Raw genomic sequence first — 20,416 nt, forward strand, 5'->3', positions numbered from 1 at the left:
TTGGTGGGTCACAGTGGCGTACTCCACCCAAAGTTCATATACTGTCAGAACCTCATCACTTGGGGCTTCCTGTCACTTCCTGCCCAAAAGAGAAGTCTTGCCATGGCAACAAGCCACAAAAGAGGAAGTATGGTTGCTATGATCAAACTGTTCTCAAGTCTGCTTCTTGAAGAAAAAAAACAACCCTCTGATGTGGGCAGAAAGAGACAAACCAAGTGTTCTTCTCCAAATATTGCTGTACTTCCATGCCTCATAATAAGACGCTTTATAAACTACAGCCACCATAGTATTTAGTAAAATGCCAAGAGAGGTGCAACAATATCAACAATAAACGTCTATGGATAATTTGCCTGACTGTGAGGCTTTTTTTAATTTTTTTATTTGATTTTTTTTTTTTTACTTTTTTGAGAACTCAAACGTGCACCTGTGTAAGACAAATGTTGCGTGGGGGGAAAGCATGTAATGTCTCCCTTTAGCACCTCACATAAACGGGGCTGTAGCTTTGCCGATTATCAAAACAGCACCAAACCAATGGTTAACATATAACAGCCATGGCAAGGGCACCCTCTATCCACTGAGGCGAAGCACACCTCTATTCCTCAAGCTACTTGCCAAGGGCATTGGCCTGTCTCCAAACCTGCATTCAGATGATAAGCATCAGCTTCCTGCATCATATCAATACAAAATAAAAAAGATAAAAATCATTATTTTTAGTGAGTCATACCTTAACGTCAGTCTGGAGGGCACGTTTGTTGGCGTATTGCCTCCCATATCTGTGGTGCATTTGGGCTGCGGCTTTAGCCAGGTGGGAGAAACTCCCATAAAAGCCTCTGAAGGCCACCATCTTCAGGGAAACTCAGAAACGCTTACTTGCCAGATCCTAAATGGAAGAAGAATAGTTGACGTGGATTCACAATCTGCCTTTCAAATCTCTTGACTGTCCGTCAGCGATGCACTATGCTAGTTCCGGTTCGCCCTGGACAGACGTTTATCAATCAAGCAGTCACAGGTGCAGATTAAATAACGCTGCGCTCGGTTTGTTTGCCGCCGGCGCCACAAGTAACGGCCTGCGTGTTGTCCATTTTGGGCTTCTCAAGCAAAACGGAGATGAATGGGGTTTCAAGGTAAACCTGAACTCTACGCCATAGCATCATTTGACCTCCGCATCTGAGTTGATTTAGACTACTAAATGACCTGCGAGTCAGTTTCCCTGTTTACTTTTGAAATGGTTTAAAAATGTGCATTTTGCGCGATGTCAGATGCGCTTAAATATTCAGCAAGTGACTTGTGTTATTCTGATTAAACGATGCAGATAAGAAATAGGTCGTCCCGTAGAGGTGGAAAACCAGAGTTGTGTTTCTGACCCGTTTTTGTTGTTGCTGAGGTGGAAAAAATGGAGATGGACTGGTCAGCAGCACTCTCTAGTGGCCGAAGTGTAGATTTTAGGCTGCAACCCGGGAACCTGTAAAGAACATATAATGGTCATCCATCCATCCATCCATCCATCCATTATCCAAACCGCTTATCCTGCTCTCAGGGTCGCTGGAGCCTATCCCAGCGGTCATTGGGCGGCAGGCAGGGGGACACCCTGGACAGTCCGCCGGGCCATCACAGCGCCGAGACTCACACACACACACACACACACACACACACACACACACACACACACACACACACACGCACACACACACCTAGGGACTATTTAACGGCCGATTCACCTGACCTATATGTCTTTGGACTGTGGGAGGAAACCGGAGCACCCGGAGGAAACTCACGCAGACACAGAGACAACATGCAAACTCCACACAGAGGACGACCCCAGGAGGACGACCCCCCCTCCTCAAGGTTGGACTACCCCGGGGCTCGAAGCCAGGACCTTCTTGCTGTGAGGTGACTGCGTTAACCACTGCACCACTGTACCACCATTTAGCTATATATATATATATATATATATATATATATATATATATATATATATATATATATATATATATATATATATATATATATATAATAGTCAAGTTTATTTGTATAACCCAAATTCACAAGGTAGTCCATAAGGGCTTCACAATCAGTACAATATACAACAGCGTAAGACATGCGACACCCTCCATCCTTGGACCCTAAACCCAAATGAGGAAAAATTCCACATTAAAACCTTATCAGGGAAAAAGAAATATGGGAGAAACATCAGGAAGAGCAACAGAAGAGGGATTCTTCTTCCAGGGGGGACAGATATGCTTTACATATTATGGTGCGTGCCTAAAGATAATTTGCGTTTGGCTACTTAATACTTTTGTTGCTGCATGGCTCATGCCCTCCCTCTCTCTCTCTCTCTCTCTCTCTCTCTCTCTCTCTCTCTCTCTCTCTCTCTCTCTCTCTCTCTCTCTCTCTCTCTCTCTCTCTCTCTCTCTCTCTCTCTCTCTCTCTCTCTCTCTCTCTATCTATCTATCAGTGTGCATGAGTGTGTGTGTGTATGTGTGTGTGCATACATGTGACAATGTCAACTAAAATCATCATCATCATTAACAAACAACAAAACAGGATGTAACAGCGCAGCCGTCGTTGCTATCCTTCACCCTCAACATAAAAGCCATGTTGTTTGTATTGTGGCGTTCCAGGAATGAATTAATTTACATTGATATCAGTATTTGCCATCAGTGTCAGTATACCTTTGCCAGGGGAAAGGAAGTGGATATAGGCAAAGCAGAGAAAGCGGCACGCTCTTCACCCATGAAACTTACTTTGTGAGTGACAAAACTGTACTCCTACAACAAAGGTAAAAGAAAAAAAACAACTTTGATATAATATTCTCTTTCAGTCTAATAATGGCTAGATATAAGGGGGTGTAACAATGTGCTAGTTCTATCAAAATGAATGCTTGTCTGCCTAAATGATCCGTGTTGCTATTTTCTGTTGTTAAAGGCAGCCAGAGATGTTTTTTGTGAGTGATGGTGTTCTGTTTCTACCATGATTGACGCCCTGTCACCCTCTCTTTGCCTCCGTGCTGTGCAGCAGCTTTGTGACAACATTACAGAATAGCGAATCTAGTTTCCATTTCCTGATTTGACTCGTCGGTCTAACAGATGACAACTGTGAGAGAGATGGCCCTGTTTCTTTTGCTTAGCAGTCTCTTCATAAGTAAGGAACCGCGCTCAGAATCTTCCAACTGTGGTTCTATCTTGTTATCTGAGAATAATGTTGTTGTCGTTGTTGTTGTTGTTGTTTTCTTATTCTCAACACACATGGCTCTCATCCTTGTCTTAACTTGTAGCAGAGGTTTGCTCAGCCCAGTGTCTGAGATGTAACAGCACAGGAAAATCTCTGGCAGAAAATAAATCAGCTGGTACATATGACTCTATTTATGGGCTTTATTACTCAATGCAATGTGTCAGGATGTTCTTAACCACATTATTGCACAAGTAACATGTACAACAAGGAAGTCTTCTGCTCATCATTCTTCTCAACTCACAATAGATTTTGGTCAGTCATGTTCAGAAAACACTACTCAGTGCTTCAGTGGTGAGTACCCACTCTAAATCCATGCCATAGATTTTACAGACATTATAAGTTAAACCCATGGTGCATTTTATTTTTTTTGTGTAGTTTGAATGAAACTGTAAATACTGATTTCTTATTCTGTTTTTCATCCTCTTCACAGTCTCAGCACACCCTGAAAACTCAGATATTCCACAGAATTGCATGAAAGGTAGGCCGTGACAGTATAAGCAACATGTAGTATTCCTCCATCCATCCACATTCATTTGCACTTCTGAAATATCCATCCTGAGACTTTTGATGTTACCTCTCCTAAACCATTTGTTTAGAAATCATTCAAGTGCCGCTGAACACCAGCTCCAAGTGCATCTTGCAGGAGGGCGACTGTATCACAATGAGATGTTGTCATAATCTGTCCTCCGTGGACCTGGTGTTTGAGTGGCAGAAGGATGGGCACATCCTGGAGGGCAAGAATGCCAGTGAACTGACGTTGAAGGTGTTTACCCAGGACAACGGTCACTACCACTGCGTCGTCTATAGCCCCTGCGGCAATTTCACCTCATCACTAAAGGAGTTGTCCATAACAGGTCGTGTGATGTTTTCCTGTTGACTTTACTGCATTGGAGATCTCTGTTGTCTCAATGGTCATGGTTGGTAATACTGCAAACTGGGAGAGAGTACTTTTTGTGGTCTCTAAATTTGAACAAAAGAGAAAACACTTTTCATTACTTTATTAATAAATTACCTCAGTGACCTTTCAAAATAGTCAATTTCTTTGCTTTGGTTTGGTCTGCACGTCTGTCTGCCTGCATGTCCCTCTGTGTACAAGTCCGTCTGTTTGTCTGCTGTCTTCATGTATGTCATTCTTTCTCTCTACCCCTCTGTCTCTTTCTCCTCTGTTAATTTGATTCTGTTTTTGTCTGTCTGTCTGTCGGTCTGTCTGTCTGTTGGTCTGTTGGTTCGTCTTTCTGTCTGTTGGTCTGTCTGTTGGTTTGTCTGTCTGTCTTTCTGTTGGTTTGTCTGTCGGTCTGTCTGCCGATTTCTCGGTCTGTCTGTCAGTCAGTCTGTTGTCCTGTCTGTCAATTGTTCTGTCTGTCTGTCTGTTGGTGTCTGTCTGTCGGTCTCTCGGTCTGTCTGTCAGCCAGTCTGTTGGTCTGTCTGTCGGTCTCTCGGTCTATCTATATGTCTATCTGTTGGTTGGTCTGTTGGTCTGTCTGTTGGTCTGTCGGTTTGTCTGTGTGTCTGTTGGTTTTGTGTTTCACAGACAGAAACTGGCTGATCCTGATCATCTGCGGCAGCTCTACTTTTGTGCTGGTGCTGCTTCTGGGATTGGTCATGAAGTACAAGATGAAACGGGAGACTTGTGAGAGTGTTGTTTAATTTTTCACCATCAATCAATCGATAAATCAATCAATCAATCAATCAATCAATCAAAGAATATATATTCACATAGCACATTCCATTCATTAAAATGCAAAGCAATGCACCTAAGTACCCAGATAAGAATCGGGTAAGGGTAAAAGAAGAAAACAGAACAGAACAAAAATGGCATGAACTAGATTAGAGAAAGAGAAAAAAAAAGTAAAAAGTAAATAAATGATAAAATTGAGTTTTGAAACTATAAGGGAATAAGTAAATAACAAGAACACATTCTTAGACCTTGCTATTTATTACATAAGATTGTGGATCATCAATCCATATCCAAGTCTTTTTACTGTATGATGGACTAATGGATGGCCATATTAGATGGATTTACATCACACATGGCGACTGTTTGTTATTCAGTTTCAGAGTCGATAAATTCGATAGTGCTAGAAGGTTTTATGTGATTTTTTTTTTACCACTCCTTTACTCACCGTTTCCTTCATTTTTAAATGCCGAAGGAGGTTCTAGTCGGTTGATAGAAACCATTTGATCTGGAAGAATGAACGGTGGGGTTGCCGCATAGTCTTTTCTTTTGCGCCAGTTTATCCTGAAACATCAACGCAAATCTTGCATTTATTTCCCATGGCTAAGTAGAATATCGATGTAAGAAGAATCAGTTTTGAGATGTTGAAATGACGAGAGTTAACAGAGAAATGTTTTTGTTATCAACTTATGCGTTTGAAACATTATTCATCTCTCATTCAATTCAAACTGTGATGTAATTGCTTTATATTGTAAGCCGTATTCAATTAATGGTTGCAGTTTGAATTCGGATTCATGGTCTTCTTGAATTGGACTCACATTTTAAAGCCCCTTTTAAAGTCTCGATCCGGTCTTGGTCTTGACTCAGACTCAGCCTCCTAGTCCCTTTTACAGTCTCGGTCTGGTCCTGGTCTTGGTCTTGACTCGGACTCTACCTCCTCGCCCCTTTAACAATCTCGGTCTGGTCTTGGTCTTGACTCAGACTCGGCCTCCTAGCCCATTTAACAGTCTCGGTCTGGCCTTGGTCTTGACTCGGACTCAGCTAAAGTGGTGTCAAACACAGCTCTGCTAAAAGATATTACTCTTTAACTGTTCCACTTTGGACTGCACAAGTATAATGGAGTTTCCCAAGGAAAACGTCTTGTGGCCCTAAATACTCACACATTCTCACTGATCAATTATTAGTTATCATTCATTATCAGTTTAAGTAAAATATCCTTTGAACATATGGTGGCAGTAGTGCGATGTGAAACTTTGCCACATCCTGTGCTGAAAAGTGACTGTGATCAGCGCCCATCAGGGATTATTGTTGGTCTACTAAAAGATGAAATAATCTCATCCCTGGATTCTTTCTCGGCGTTTTGAGAAACAATAACTCCTACAAAGGAGCCGAAGGAGATTTTATCTGCTATGTATTTAAACAACCAAATCACTAGCTTTTCTCTAATGTCCAAGGCATTGTTTATTACATGTTGAAGTTTAGATGAAACCGCACATTTTCAAGCAAATTCACATTTTGCACTTTGGTTTGCCACCGTAGGTTCTTTTACCCGTTAAAAGCTGAAAATAAGATTTTACTTGCGTCTTTACTCTAACTACTTTATAGTTTACATTTAACAGTTGATCGTCATCATGTGTGATTTTTCCCTCTTTCCTCTCTCTGTCTGTCTCTGTCACTGTCTCTGTCTCTGTGTCTGTCTGTCTCGCTCTCTCTCTGCTCAGTTCAACATAGGAACAGGAGGGAGCAGAGGGCACAGGATCCACACATGACTCGAAAGATTACAGCCAGAGATGACGCCTAACACAGCTACAGTTAGAGACGCCTAACTATTCTTCTGTCACACTAAAGCTCATCGCCCTGACATCAGTATGTGATCGCTGTTAACATAAATGAACACTGTATGTTGGGTTGTATTTATGAATAAAAGCTTTTCTGAATTTGTAATTGTCATAAAACATGATTTTGTTTATGTGTGTGCGCACTTGTGGATGTGGGTGGGCAGGCGGCTGAGAGGTAAGCGGGAATGTTGCTAATAAGCGGGTTCGTATACGCTGGCGTGTGTTTCATCTGTGTGTTCGCCTAAGAGTATGCACGGGGGTCAGTAGGTGCGGCGGGCAGATTTGTGGCGTAAGAGGCCGTCTGCAGACCAGGGCGCTTCCGTTGTGTAACTCGGCAACCAGGTTAGCCCCGCCTCGTTTGAGGAAAAGAGAAATGTTTTAATCCCAGTGCAGGACAGACCTGCTAAAATTAATCCCACTGAATGCTCTACTCACAGGGCCGCACAGACACTCACAACGTCCACTTAAGCTTATGCCGCTTTCCAGAAGCCAGTAAGTAATGGATATGTGAGATGATATGCAGTCTATTCCTCTCTCCGTGGAGGGAGGGATATGGGATTTCAGAGCTGACCGTAATGTAACTAACCCGATATCATCCATAAATGCGAGTCCAAAGTGTGAATTGTGTGTCATGTAATTCTTTTTGCTGCCATGTCCTGTGCGTGGTGTTTGTGTTGAATCCATCACCCTGAATATTTATGCAGCGTCCCTCCCCCTCCGCCATATGGCGAATTGTCTGGCTGTATCTGTTCCTCCTAATAATATCTGTGTGTGTGTGTGTGTGTGTGTGTGTGTGTGTGTGTGTGTGTGTGTTGTGCGTGCGTGCGAGTTAGGGTTGTTTCTTCGGTTTCCTCTGGAGCAGGTGGCTAAGGGATAATCCAGGTAAAGCTCTACAGCAAAGTGGAGATGGAGAAAAAGATGGAGGCAGGGTGGAGTGGGGGGGGGGATTGGGCGGCCTGTGCTAGGAAAACTAGGGCTAATTCTGGCCTCCTAATCCTGAGTCCCATCCCCACCCCCTCCCCGTCTTGTTAACTCCACAAAGACGAGGAAGGCAATTGGAGCCCAATTGGGCAGACATTGATTTCACATACACAAACACACACACACATACAATAAACTCACAAACACATATTTTTTAGGAAGAGGAAGAGGCCGAGCGAGAGGTCACTGATATCCTTCGGCCCCCTGACTCCCGGGTGACCTGGATAGTTAGCATACCTGTGAGTTTCACCGGAGAATGTAGCTGCAGCCCTGCAGGCAAGACAGAACAAAATCACCATCATGGGAGAAGCTCAGAAGGTAGGTGATGTGACCTGGAGTAGTGGCCCCGTGGAACCAAATATTATCCTGTCTGTTTGATGTAAAGGGTCTCTCATACTTTTACTCTGATCTTCTATGCCATTAGTCTCCCACCGTGTGCTACCAAGAGTCATGTGTATACAGGTTTTCTATCCAATTAAACTCTACATCCTACTCGGTTTTATAATCAGTTACTTCCTCTGTGCTTGATTGTAGGCTAATCAATTGAATGCTGGTATACAATCGGTTTGAAATTCAAACATCCATGCACTCAGTTGTTCATGGCACACAATGTGCAGACTGCTAGCAGTACTTGTGTACACCATCAAATGTTAAACAGCCACTTCACAGAGAGAGGCACCTCTTGCTAGCGTGGTTGAACTGCCTTGACTCTCCCGATCTTGTGAAATTGTATTGGTCAATCTTGAGAAAGGGCGTCCATTTTGTCAGCAGTGTGTCTGTGTTGTGCGTTTGTGCAAAGAGGCTGCATGCTAATAACAATTGTCAGTACTAATACGGATGAGGTCCCACTAAATTCTTTTCTAAATGAGACGCTAGATTGATTCTCGCAGGTAGAAGGAGTTGCTGGAGACGAAAAGGCTAGAGGATTGTGGGCAGGTGGAGCAAGGAGAGAGTGATCTAAACGGTAGTATGTCATCTGGTTCTCAGGAACATGGCGAGCGATTTGACCTCAGGACAGATGATCCAGTGGTTCTGTGAGGTTTCATTAAAGATTAAATCCATGTAGTGTGTTTACATGCTGTGTACCGCTCTAATTTTTGAAGCGTCTATCTATCTGTTATTTCATGCTGGCATGAAGTCGTGTTGAGAGAGAAAATTGGTGTAGTTATTTCTTTTGCATTGTCTCCTGTTTGATTTGATACATCAATATGTGCAAGTTTAGCACATAGTTTGATGCCATGGTGATCACATTACTGTCTTTTTTTATATATTGTTATAACTCAACCTACTCGTTTATTTTTGCATCATTGCAACCTCTGAACAGAAACACAATAAAAGTACTTTTTCATCTCAAATCACTCATTACAAAAGCAGGTGATAATGCAGGTGGAAGGTCCAGACATGATAATCCTGCACAATATATTCTCACTAAGTGGTAGTAGGCTAGCTCTTCTCAATCTAAAACCTAAATGTAAACGAAGATGTCTACATCTGTGTTGGCCAAAACAACTAAAGAAAGCTGCCAAGAATGTTGTGAGTGAGTTTATGGTCTGGCTTTCTTTTCTTTTTTTCCCCCTCTTGTTTGTTTGTTTGTTTGTTTGTTTGTTTGTTTGTGTAATCAAGTTGCACCTCCCCCCATGCAGGGCTTACTCTCAGTCATTCAAAAGCTGAAGGGTTCCACGGAGCAGGAGCTGAGGATAGTGCTGCTGGGATTGGACAACGCCGGAAAGACCACCCTGCTGAAGAACCTCGCCTCGGAAGACGTTAACACCATCACACCCACGCAGGTCAGCAGAAGGTGCAGGCTAATAAACACATCTGCATATTCAAAACAGAAAGCACGCACATGCATCCATGCACAGTGACCTCTGCACACACACAGCAACACACACACACACACACCCATTCTCAAACACACAAGCAAAAAAAATTTTTTTACTGGAAAACACACACACACACACACACACTCCATCAGATCAAGAAAGGCCCTCTGACGCTACTAAAGAGTGAACCACTTCTATATCTATCTATCTATCTATCTATCTATCTATCTATCTCTACATGTATGTGTGTATATGTGTGTGTTGCAACAACAATTTTCATGACTTTGAAACACACAATATGCACTCTTTTTCTGTACCAACCAACAACTTCAGTTTCTACCAATTTTCCAAGGATAACATTTACTTTTAAATTTCTGTTGTGATTGCGTTCGTTTTTTTGGTTTTGTTTGTTTTTTTGCACTACTAGTACTACCGTTAAATATCTTTTATGCATTATTTATGGAAAAATAATTCTGTCTGGTCTTGCCGAGACCCGTTGGACCCGGTATATGCTCTGACCTAAAAAAAAAAGACGAGATTCAAATGACCTTTTTTCTCAACACTGTTTTTTGGAGATATCTTGGCCTTACTACACAGCCACTTTAAGTGCCGCTAATGAAACGGGATAGCGATGTTAGGATCGTAGCTCATCGTGTTAAACGTTAAACAAAGTGTTATTAGGAGGAGATAAACCATATACTCACATGGTACATATTACCTAATATTTGATACGATTATCCATCACCCTGTAACGGAGCACAGTTGAGACGAGCTTCTGCTCAGATAGACGCTGCGCTGCAGAGGACGGCGGCCGCGGTTACCACAAATCAGTCAAACTTCACATGTAAACACAAACAGTGCAGTTGATCCCGCCGGCCTCATCCTCAGATCGGCTTCTTAGCCCGCCTGCAGGATAAAGGCATTATACAACGTCGTCCCGCTAAACCAGAAAGAAACGTGTTGTGGGGAAAAAGGGGGGGCCGCGGCCTCAACGGATGCGTTGCTATCGAGTCAACACCGAGCAACACACAACACATCCGTAACGAACACATCCGTGGATGTGTCGCTAGCGAGTCAACACATCCGTGGTCCTTACACCGTTACATCACTTTCACAGCATTTCCGTCGATCTCCCTGCGACCGCTGGGTTTATCGAGTTGCCTGTAATGCTCTGAGTGATTTTAAGTTCAGTCATGCAGTTCATATGGCCAGGGGCTCTTATTGTGAAGGGTGTTCATGACGCTCGGTTACACCGCCGTCAACGCGCTCAGCAAGTGAGCCGTGGTCACAGAAACGTTGTGGTAAAGTAGCGTCACAGACTTGTCAGAATTGAACATCGCCTTCCTGAAAGAGACCCGAAGGTGCTATAACGAGTGTTAAAACCAGGACAGTGACATGCAGTAATCCCGGCTTTGTATTTGACCCCAGGGCTTTAACATAAAGAGTGTGGCCTCTCATGGCATGAAACTAAACGTATGGGACATCGGAGGGCAGAGGAAGATCAGACCCTTCTGGAAAAAGTACTTGGAAAACACAGACCTGCTGGTGAGTGGAGACTGTTTAACATGTGTTTCAACCTGCTCCTCTTCACTTCCATTTTAGAGGCTTTCCCTGGTTCAGACAGGGAAACGATGAAAACACCCAACGGAAGTACAATGAAACACATGGCAAGGCAGCAATATCGTTGCTCATCAGTGCAAAATACTAAATACCAAATCAAGCAGCACAATTATACCCGAGTGAAATCACTTGGTGTGTGCAATATCAACGTTTCTGGTTATGTTTTTTAAAAAAAAGAGTGGTCAAACTCTTGTCTTGTACTTTAAACAACTTCTAACTCTCATTAATTTGTCATCTGTGTAAGTATAGCTGCATGGTAGGCCCAAGAGACCCAGATACCTTGAGAGTTTCACACATCCACAGTACGAGTAGTAGTAATGAATGTGAAGGAAAACATTTTTTTATGGAAATTAAGTATGATTTATATATTGACTCTTTCAGATCTATGTCATCGACAGTGCAGACAAGAAGCGGTTTGAGGAGACGGGATTGGTAAGCCCTATCTACAATTCTAATACCAGTACGCAGACAAACAATGACAATGATGACAAGTGAAAATTCATCCCTAGCAGAATTCACATTATGTGAATAACATTTTGAGATTGCTCTTCAATTTGCAAGGGCATGGCCTTAACTGATGAATCCAATTATGTGTGTGTGTGTGGGGGGGTGGGGGGGTGGGTGTGTGTGTATGTGTGTGTGTGTGCATTAGATATATAAGCTGTCATTCAAATCTGGGAGGATGCATCTTGTTATATGTATTAGTGTGAATGTAGACTTACACTTACATGTCACTTTCTTTTGTTGGTGTGTGTGTGTGTGTGTGTGGGGGTGGGGGTGGGGGTGGCATGCATGTGCATGTTTGGGCTTCATTTATGTGCAGGAACTTTCGGAGCTGATCGATGACGAGAACCTTAAGGGCGTACCGGTGCTCATCTTTGCCAATAAGCAGGACCTGGCCACAGCATCACCGGCCAGTGAGATTGCTGAGGGACTGAACCTGCATACGTACAGGGATCGTGAATGGCAGATTCAGGCATGCTCGGCTGTGTCAGGCGAAGGAGTTCAGGTGAGGTAGTGTCTTAGCTTTTGATGAAGTCTCTGAGAAGATATGAAGTACTTCATTTCGAAACTCATCAGCGAAAGCATGTTCCTTGGTACTTGAGTTTACATTCATCCCAAAACATGCAATTAAACTTGGCAAACATTTTGTTCTGTTTGGGCATCCGGGTGGCGTGGCGGTCTATTCCGTTGCCTACCAACATAGGGATCACTAGTTCGAATCCCCGTGTTCCCTCCGGCTTGGTAGGGCGTCCCTACAGACACAATTGGCCATGTCTGCGGGTGGGAAGCTGGATGTGGGTATGTTTCTTGGTCGCTGCACTAGCGCCTCCTCTAATTGGTCAGGGCCCCTGTTCATGGTGGAGGGGGAGCTAGAGGAAATAGTGTGATCCTCCCACGTGCTACGTCCCCCTGACAAAACTCCTCACTGTCAGGTGAAAAGAAGCAGCTGGCAACTCCACATGTATCGGAGGAAGCATGTGGTAGTCTGCAGCCCTCCCCGGATCAGCAGAGGGGGTGGAGCAGCGACCGAAACGGCTCAGAAGAGTGGGGTAATTGGCTGGATACAATTGGGGGGGGGGAGAGGGGAACAATTTGTTCTGTTTTGTTTTCAACTATTCCCTAATGGTTTATCAAGTTAATTTTGATACTGATGTTTTCCTTCCTTTCTCCCAACAGGATGGCATGAACTGGATTTGCAACAACATTGTAAAAAAGAAGAAATAAACCAACATCCTTACCTGCATCGACCAGAGTGAAGCAGAGAATCGGTGTCACCCTTCAATTCTGCAAGGTGTGCTTGTGACATTCTGCTTCAGTGGAGGAAGACCGTACCCCCTGTTCCAAATTTGAATGATTGTTTGTTTTTACATTACGTTTTTATGGACATTTTCGAACATAGCAACTCAAGTCAAATTCTGTAGCCACAGTACCCGATTTAGACACTAAGCTCTTAGTGTTATCTCATCCGAGTCATATATGTTTTGTCTCCGAAGACCTTCCTCTGAAGAATATGTGTGCTTTCTTACTTATCTTACTCTATGGGAGAACCAGGCTGTAGACACACTGAGTCGTTGGATGTAAGCAGTCGTGTAGACGTGAGTCCAGTGTGAGTGTAAAGTGTGTGTAAAATGTGTTTATGTGTTTGGAGATTTGCGACAATAAAATGATTAGTCATTTCTTTTCTTTTGCCTCTTTGTTTTCAAACACACTATCCCGCAGCAGTTTGCAATGAACACATTTTGATATAGGATAGTGAAAAGCCTATCTATCTATCTATCTATCTATCTATTTGTCTGCATGCCTGCATTGTTATCGATTTGTTTAACTTTTTATATAGATTCAAGCATGTACACACAATTAACATAGTGAACATTAATTGTTAAAACAGTTAATGGAAAAAACCTACAAAAATGTATTTTATAATATATATGACTTTTATCATATATATATATATATATATATATATATATATACTGCTCAAAAAAATAAAGGGAACACCTAAAAACAATATAGACCTCGATGAATGAAATATTTCAGCTGAAAATCTTTATTTATTAGACAGAGGAATGTGTTTAGAGCAAAATAACCTAAGAATGATCAATGGAAATCAAAATCATTAGCCCATTAAGGTCTGGATTCAGAATCATACTCAAAATCAAAGTGGAAAATGAGAACATAGGCTGATCCAACTTCTGTGGAAATTCTTCAAGATGATTCAAAATGAGGCTCAGTAGTGTGTGTGGCCTCCACGTGCCTGTATGCACTCCCTACAACGTCTGGGCATGCTCCTGATGAGACGACGGATGGTCTCCTGAGGGATCTCCTCCCAGACCTGGATCAGGGCATCGGTCAACTCCTGGACAGTCTGTGGTGCGACATCACGTTGGCGGATGGTACGAGACATGATGTCCCAGAGGTGCTCGATTGGATTCAGGTCTGGGGAACGTGCAGGCCAGTCCATAGCATCAATGCCCTCGACATACAGGAACTGCTGACACACTCTGGCCACATGAGGATGAGCATTGTCATGCATGAGCAGGAACCCAGGGCCCACTGCACCAGCATATGGTCTGACAATGGGTCTGAGGATCTCATCCCGGTACCTAATGGCAGTCATGGTACCTCTGGCTAGCACGTAGAGGTCTGTGCGGCCCTCCAAGGATATGCCTCCCCAGACCATCACTGACCCACCGCCAAACCGGTCATGCTGGAGGATGTTGCAGGCAGCAGAACGTTCTCCACAGCGTCTCCAGACTTTCTCACGTCTGTCACATGTGTTCAGTGTGAACCTGCTCTCATCTGTGAAGAGCACAGGGCGCCAATGGCGAATCTGCCAACCAAGAGGTTCTCTGGCAAAGGTCAATCGGGCTGCACGGTGTTGGGCTGTGAGCACAGGCCCCAATTGTGGACGTCGGGCCCTCATACCATCCTCATGCATTCTGTTTCTCACTGTTTGAGCAGAAACCTGCACATTAGTGGCCTGTTGAAGGTCGTTTTGTAGGGCTCCGGCAGTGCTCCTCCTGTTCCTCCTTGCACAAAGGACCAGATAGCGGTCCTGCTGCGGGGTTGTTGTCCTCCTGCGGCCCCCTCCACATCTCCTGGTGTACTGGCCTGTCTCCTGGTACCTCCTCCATGCTCTGGACACTGTGCTGGGAGACACATCAAATCTTCTTGCCACAGCACGCATTGATGTGCCATCCTGGATGAGCTGCACTACCTGAGCAACTTCTGTAGGTTGCAGATACCGCCACATGCCATCTCTAGCGGTGAGGGCACTAGCACAATGAAAAACTAACCAAAGATCGGCCAGAAAAGATGAGGACAGGCAAATGGTCTGTGGCCACCACCTGCAAATCCATTCCTTTTATAGGGGTTGTCTGGCAAATTGTCTAATTTCCACCTGGTGGAAATTAGACAATTTACCAACAGGTGAAATTGATTCACAAATCAGTGTTGCTTCCTAACTGGACAGGTTGATATCTCAAAAGTGTGATTGACTTGGAGCTACATTGCATTGCTTATGTGTTCCCTTTATTTTTTTGAGCAGTGTATATATGTGACTATAAATAGAATTCTTTTCTTGTTGGAAGTAGAAAAAAATAACGTGGTCCACCTTTGCTCAGCTGCTTATCTCCTCACCATGAAGTGACCAGTGTTTACACTGCACTGTCTCTCCATATTTCACTAAAATAATCCAGAATAGTGGATTTGTCCATGCAACAAGAGGAAGAAAATGTGGATATAGAGAGAGTATTAGGGAGGAAGATGGCAAGGCAAGATATCGATTTGCTCTCAAGGTACCATACTGTTTTGAATCTAGAAGTAATGTATGATAGATGTTGCAAGAAATTGCCACGTAGAAGAGCCTGTAGTGAGTTTTTATTCCCCCTCAAATTCTTGTTTACTTTCCTAGCTCTTCTAGCGATGTGTGCAAACTCAATCTCTCAACACCATTTATCAGGGTCATTGGTTCATCCGTATCCCCGTTCACAGAGGTACTTGGCTATGTCACGCACCGTCTCGTTGACCATCTCACCATGTGGTCCATGTTTTCCTGGCAGAAATACTAGCGTCTTGATAGTCAATCAAGAGGGAAGTGCTTTCTTTTTCTTTTGTCTTGAGGTCCATAACGGGAATGTCTCTATTCGGGCCCATCATGTAATCTGAATGACTGCGACCTTCCTCTCTCAGGCTGTGAACCCTGTTTTCAGGAAACTTGCTCTGTCTTCCACCGCAAGGTTTTCAACCTCTCCTTGGGAGATAGCTGCCAAAAGCCCCCCCAGTCTTGGAGGCCCACACAGCTCTTCTATCATGGAGGAAAACAATGTTGGCATCCTCCACATTTTTCCCTAAGAACAACCCTTTACTGAGTCATTTTGGCTCTGCTTAGCTACAGTTGGTTTTAATGGCTCTATTGTTTTCACTTTCCAAAGCTACAGTTAATGGTCTGAAAGCACTCAGCAGTCCCAAACAACTCTTTTACATGAAATTATGCTAATGTATACCGTTGTGTTTTGTTTTCTGTTATTTGGAGACAAGCAAATACAAAGCTGTTATCTAAATTTTCCTGCAATTGTGTTACCATGGCAATACAATTTGAATATATTTAGAATAATTGAGTAATTTCCATGGCAACAAAATTCTGGAAGTAATGCTACATTTTTTTTTCTTTTCTTTTCTTTTCTTTTCTTTCTTTTTTTTTTTTTTTACCAGAAATCACCTACTATTCAGGGAGCATGGCAGGGGGTGTGAGAATTAGAACATCTTGCACCCAAGGCTATTATTCCAAATAACTTTCACAGTCAAGACTGCACAAAAATGTGACTTACGGCAACGTGTTACTTTGATGTTGTGCACCATGTTTTACCGACAGGTGGCAGTGTTAGAAAGCCTGAAAACCTTGGCGTATGCGATCAACGTGGCCCCTCTCTTGGTATAAAAGATTTGACATGCACAATTGTGTGTGTTTTTTTAAGAGCTTTTTCTGCCATTCCAAAGCTCGGGAATGAGTCTTTACAGGTGCAGCAGCCTAAAATTTCCACCCTATTATCTACCCCCGATTTTCTAGCATCTTTATCAAATTCTCCTAATGTGAAAAAAATCAGCCTTTGATATGAAGAAGAAAAAAAAGTCCCTGATTATTTGCCAATGAATGAAAGCGGTAGATTTTTCCCTCGGTTCTGTGTAAGATGATGTCACATTAATGGATGCGGCCCCTGAGTAAGGGTTGCCATAGCAACCCTCCGTTATTCTTGGTCCTCCAGCCTCTCTCTCCTCCAGTCACTCCCTCCCTCTTGTGTTCTCTTTTGCTTTACCACCGCTGTGCTCATCAAAAAGAAACTGAGTGGTGTACAAAGAGTCTGGACACCTTTGTATAAAGACGTTGCTGGTAAGAACAAAGAAAATGGCCTTGTTTAAATGTTTGCTCTAAGACAGAGTTAAGCTGCCTGCTTTAACGAGATAGCGGCGACGCAGCAAACAGGAGGATTGCACAACACTGCCCACCGGCTTATCATCTAAATTGTACTCCGTAGTCGATTTACCAAGTGTTTTTGCTGTGGGAGACTGTTACTGACAAAAATCTATGAGTGTTTTAAGACAAATGTATCTTCTAAATATCACATATATACAATCTATCAAAACATGTTCCTTGGTATATATACCAAGGAACACGTTTATATATTGTATATATGTTCCTTGGTATATATATCAAGGAACATAATCTATCAAAACATAATACTGTTGACTCTACTTGCAGTAACTCACTTTTTTCTTAGCAATCTGCCTAAGTGAAAGCAAGACACTAAGTGTTTAATTGAGCATGTGGAGTTACATTCCAAATATCTATTTTGTTTTGTCTTCTTCGCAAAGTAATTTGCAGCTGGACTGAGAAAAGTGCTTCCACCGGGAGAGGGTAAAAATTATCCCATCATGTCTGAAGTTCCCTACCTGGTCTCCAGGGTCGCGGGGTCACCCACAGTGACTCCTAACCCATATTTGACCCCTACCTTGACTTTTGGCCTCATACCCACTGCTCTCGCCCCAAGGGAAGATGGGTACATGCAAGTGCATACAATGTTGGTCGTCATAATGTTTTGCATGGTTTGCTTCCTTCTCCTTGTGGCCTTCTTCTACGCCTTCTGTCTAAGTTGCTTAATTGAGCAAATACCGAAAGACTCACAAGCAGCCTCTGGATGCAGCCTTGAACGTGAGGACGCCACCTTCAGGCGCAGTTCCTCTGACGGCCAGTCTGTGGGAAACGTGGTATGACTGACATGATGGGCCAGGTTAAGTCATATTTTTTCTCTTTTTTTAAAATTTTATTTTTCCCTCCCCAATTGTATCCGGCCAATTATCCCACTCTTCCGAGCCGTACCGGTCGCTGCTCCACCCCCTCTGCCGATCCGGGGAGGGCTGCAGACTACCACATGCCTCCTCCAATACATGTGGAGTCGCCAGCTGCTTCTTTTCACCTGACAATGAGGAGTTTCGCCAGGGGGACGTGGTGCGTGGGAGGATCACGCTATTTCCCCGGCAGTAAGTGCAGGACACATACCCACATCCGGCGTCCCACCCGCAGACACGGGCAGTTGTGTCTGTAGGGACGCCCAACTAAACCGGAAGCAACACGGGGATTCGAACCAACGATCCCCGTGTTGGTAGGCAACGGAATAGCCCGCTACGCTACCCAGACCCCCTGGTTAAGTTAACAGTGAAGTGCGGTTACTGTAGCTGTGCTATGACTACACAGTAAATGGTAACTGGACCAGATTAATTTGTGAGACTGTATCTAAAAGGTTTCTAGTCACTGAGCCGTAGCCCAAATGTAAGCAAACTGTACACAGCCATCTAAAAAAGCATGCATTTTAGGATACGACAGACAAGACTCTAGATTCGTGAATAAAACATGGTCTCGGATTATGTAACGTGGTTACTTGAGTGTATTGACAGAGAGGCACTCATACACACAAACGAGGGGCGTCCGGGTGGCCTGGCTGTCTATTCCGTTGCCTTCCAACACGGGGATGGCCGGTTCGAATCCCCGTGTTACCTCCGGCTCCGTCCCTACAGACACAATTGGCCGTGTCTGCGGGTGGGAAGCCGGATGTGGGTATGTGTCATGGCAACTGCACTAGCGCCTCCTCTGGTCTGTCGGGGCGCTACGCCCCCTGGCGAAACTCCTCACTTTCAGGTGAAAAGAAGCGGCGGGGGACTCCACATGTATCGGAGGAGGCATGTGGTAGTCTGCAGCCCCCTCCGGATCGGCAGAGGGGGTGGAGCAGTAACCGGGAAGGCTCGGAAGAGTGGGGGAATTGGCCGGATACAGTTGGGGAGAAAAAGAGGGAGGAGGGAATCCAAGAAAAAAAAGCATGCATTTTAGGACACGACTGACAAGATTTTCGTTTCATGGATTAAACGTGGTCTCGGATTATGTAACGTGTTTACTAGAGTATACTGACATGACAGGCATTCAGACAGACAGATTGTTAGATGATAGGCGCACACACACATCCATGTTCACAGAATAAACATGTTTATCAGATCAGTGTTGAAAATATGATTTATAAAAACATGGTTAATGAAAGAAAAGTATGAAAACAAACATGTGTAAGTGTATATGTGACTGTAAATCCAAACGCTGTTGTGAGTGACATCAGAGACAATAACTAGCCGAACCACACCTGCTCAGCTAGCCTCACTTTATTTCCACAGTGAACTGACAAGTGCTTTCACAGTGAAGTGGCTGGGCATCTGACAAAACTAACATGCACAAGAGGATTCGACCTCACTAGAAGAGGGCGGAGAGACTACTGTCGGAGGGGACGAGTGGATATATGGCAGGTGTCTCACAAGGAAGAGCAACATATTTCATATATATGTCCATTTGTGCAAACATTTGCAGTAATTAATGACCACAGAGGCTGTCTGTGACAGACACTTCAGTGATGGATGTAGTAAGCTCGTGTCCAGCTGAACCATCTGGCAGTGAACACATTTTGGTCCCAAAAAAACATTATACCTGACACTTAATGCAAATAAAACGAAATTTGTGGTTTTCTCGCGATCCAAAAACATGAGACTACTGTAATACTACTGCATATCTCTACTGTCAACGGTTCACATATAGACTCATGAATTCTCTTGCAACGTGACCTAAAACTGAATACTCTTATACCTCCTGGTCGCTTTAAGAATGTACTTAATAACCGTACATTACCTGCTTGTAACTGTTCTAACTGACTTTGTTGTTGATTTGTATGGTTGTATGTCCCATGGTAACTATTCTAACTGATTTTGTCTGTTGATCTTGTTTATCTGTATTTTCCATGGTGTAATCTTGGGCATCATTGTAAATGAAGGTCACCCTCAACGATCTCTCCAAGGATCTTAAATAAAGATTGAATGAAGCTTTGGTTAAAAAGAATAAAATTCTATTTCTTGTCTTCTGACAGCAACACAACAAAATGATAACATGAATGGCCACTGGAAACCTATAGTTTACTACTCTATTTACAATTACCGCATGAATGGGTAATATCATGCAATGGCCAGATCAACTCTTGGCACAACTATTGTTGATGGATATGGAAGGAGCAACTGCAGAAAAGAAAAAAAAATCTCATTTAGCATCTATCTTAGCCTTATGTGTTATATATAGACCTTTATTGAGGGTAACATTACTGGTTACTATTTGCCTTTAGCATCAGAAGGTATATCTTGTAGAGTGTCTGAGATGTAATGGT

The 20,416-nt window shown here is 43.4% G+C and overlaps 2 protein-coding genes and 1 long non-coding RNA gene across 5 annotated transcripts; 2 read left to right on the forward strand and 1 right to left on the reverse strand.

Moving 5' to 3' along the window:
• Nucleotides 1-2,760: 2,760 nt before the first annotated feature.
• On the forward strand, nucleotides 2,761-6,761 carry LOC130117362 (uncharacterized). Its single transcript, XM_056285555.1, has 8 exons — nucleotides 2,761-2,779; nucleotides 3,016-3,141; nucleotides 3,275-3,346; nucleotides 3,478-3,522; nucleotides 3,662-3,709; nucleotides 3,828-4,085; nucleotides 4,763-4,861; nucleotides 6,628-6,761. The coding sequence occupies exons 2-8, from the start codon at nucleotides 3,087-3,089 to the stop codon at nucleotides 6,705-6,707; spliced, it is 657 nt and encodes a 218-aa protein (XP_056141530.1). The 5' UTR covers nucleotides 2,761-2,779; nucleotides 3,016-3,086; the 3' UTR covers nucleotides 6,708-6,761.
• On the reverse strand, nucleotides 4,086-9,493 carry LOC130117404 (uncharacterized). Of its 2 annotated transcripts, XR_008810679.1 has the most exons (5): nucleotides 9,376-9,466; nucleotides 7,963-7,995; nucleotides 5,725-5,947; nucleotides 5,355-5,470; nucleotides 4,086-4,191 (listed from the first exon to the last, which is right to left on the reverse strand). It is a non-coding gene; the product is annotated as an uncharacterized LOC130117404 (long non-coding RNA). The 2 variants fall into 2 exon arrangements; XR_008810678.1 differs by lacking the exon at nucleotides 7,963-7,995 and having other exon boundaries at nucleotides 9,376-9,493.
• Nucleotides 7,521-13,321, forward strand: LOC130117378 (ADP-ribosylation factor-like protein 3). Of its 2 annotated transcripts, XM_056285556.1 has the most exons (7): nucleotides 7,521-7,626; nucleotides 7,884-8,043; nucleotides 9,369-9,512; nucleotides 10,977-11,093; nucleotides 11,550-11,600; nucleotides 11,992-12,177; nucleotides 12,849-13,321. In XM_056285556.1, the coding sequence occupies exons 2-7, from the start codon at nucleotides 8,026-8,028 to the stop codon at nucleotides 12,894-12,896; spliced, it is 564 nt and encodes a 187-aa protein (XP_056141531.1). In that variant the 5' UTR covers nucleotides 7,521-7,626; nucleotides 7,884-8,025; the 3' UTR covers nucleotides 12,897-13,321. The 2 variants fall into 2 exon arrangements, with proteins under 2 accessions (XP_056141531.1, XP_056141532.1); XM_056285557.1 differs by lacking the exons at nucleotides 7,521-7,626; nucleotides 7,884-8,043; nucleotides 9,369-9,512 and adding an exon at nucleotides 10,787-10,849.
• The last annotated feature ends 7,095 nt before the right edge of the window (nucleotides 13,322-20,416 follow it).

The sequence above is a fragment of the Lampris incognitus genome, chromosome 1 (genome assembly GCF_029633865.1).
Source record: "Lampris incognitus isolate fLamInc1 chromosome 1, fLamInc1.hap2, whole genome shotgun sequence".
NCBI lineage: Eukaryota > Metazoa > Chordata > Actinopteri > Lampriformes > Lampridae > Lampris > Lampris incognitus.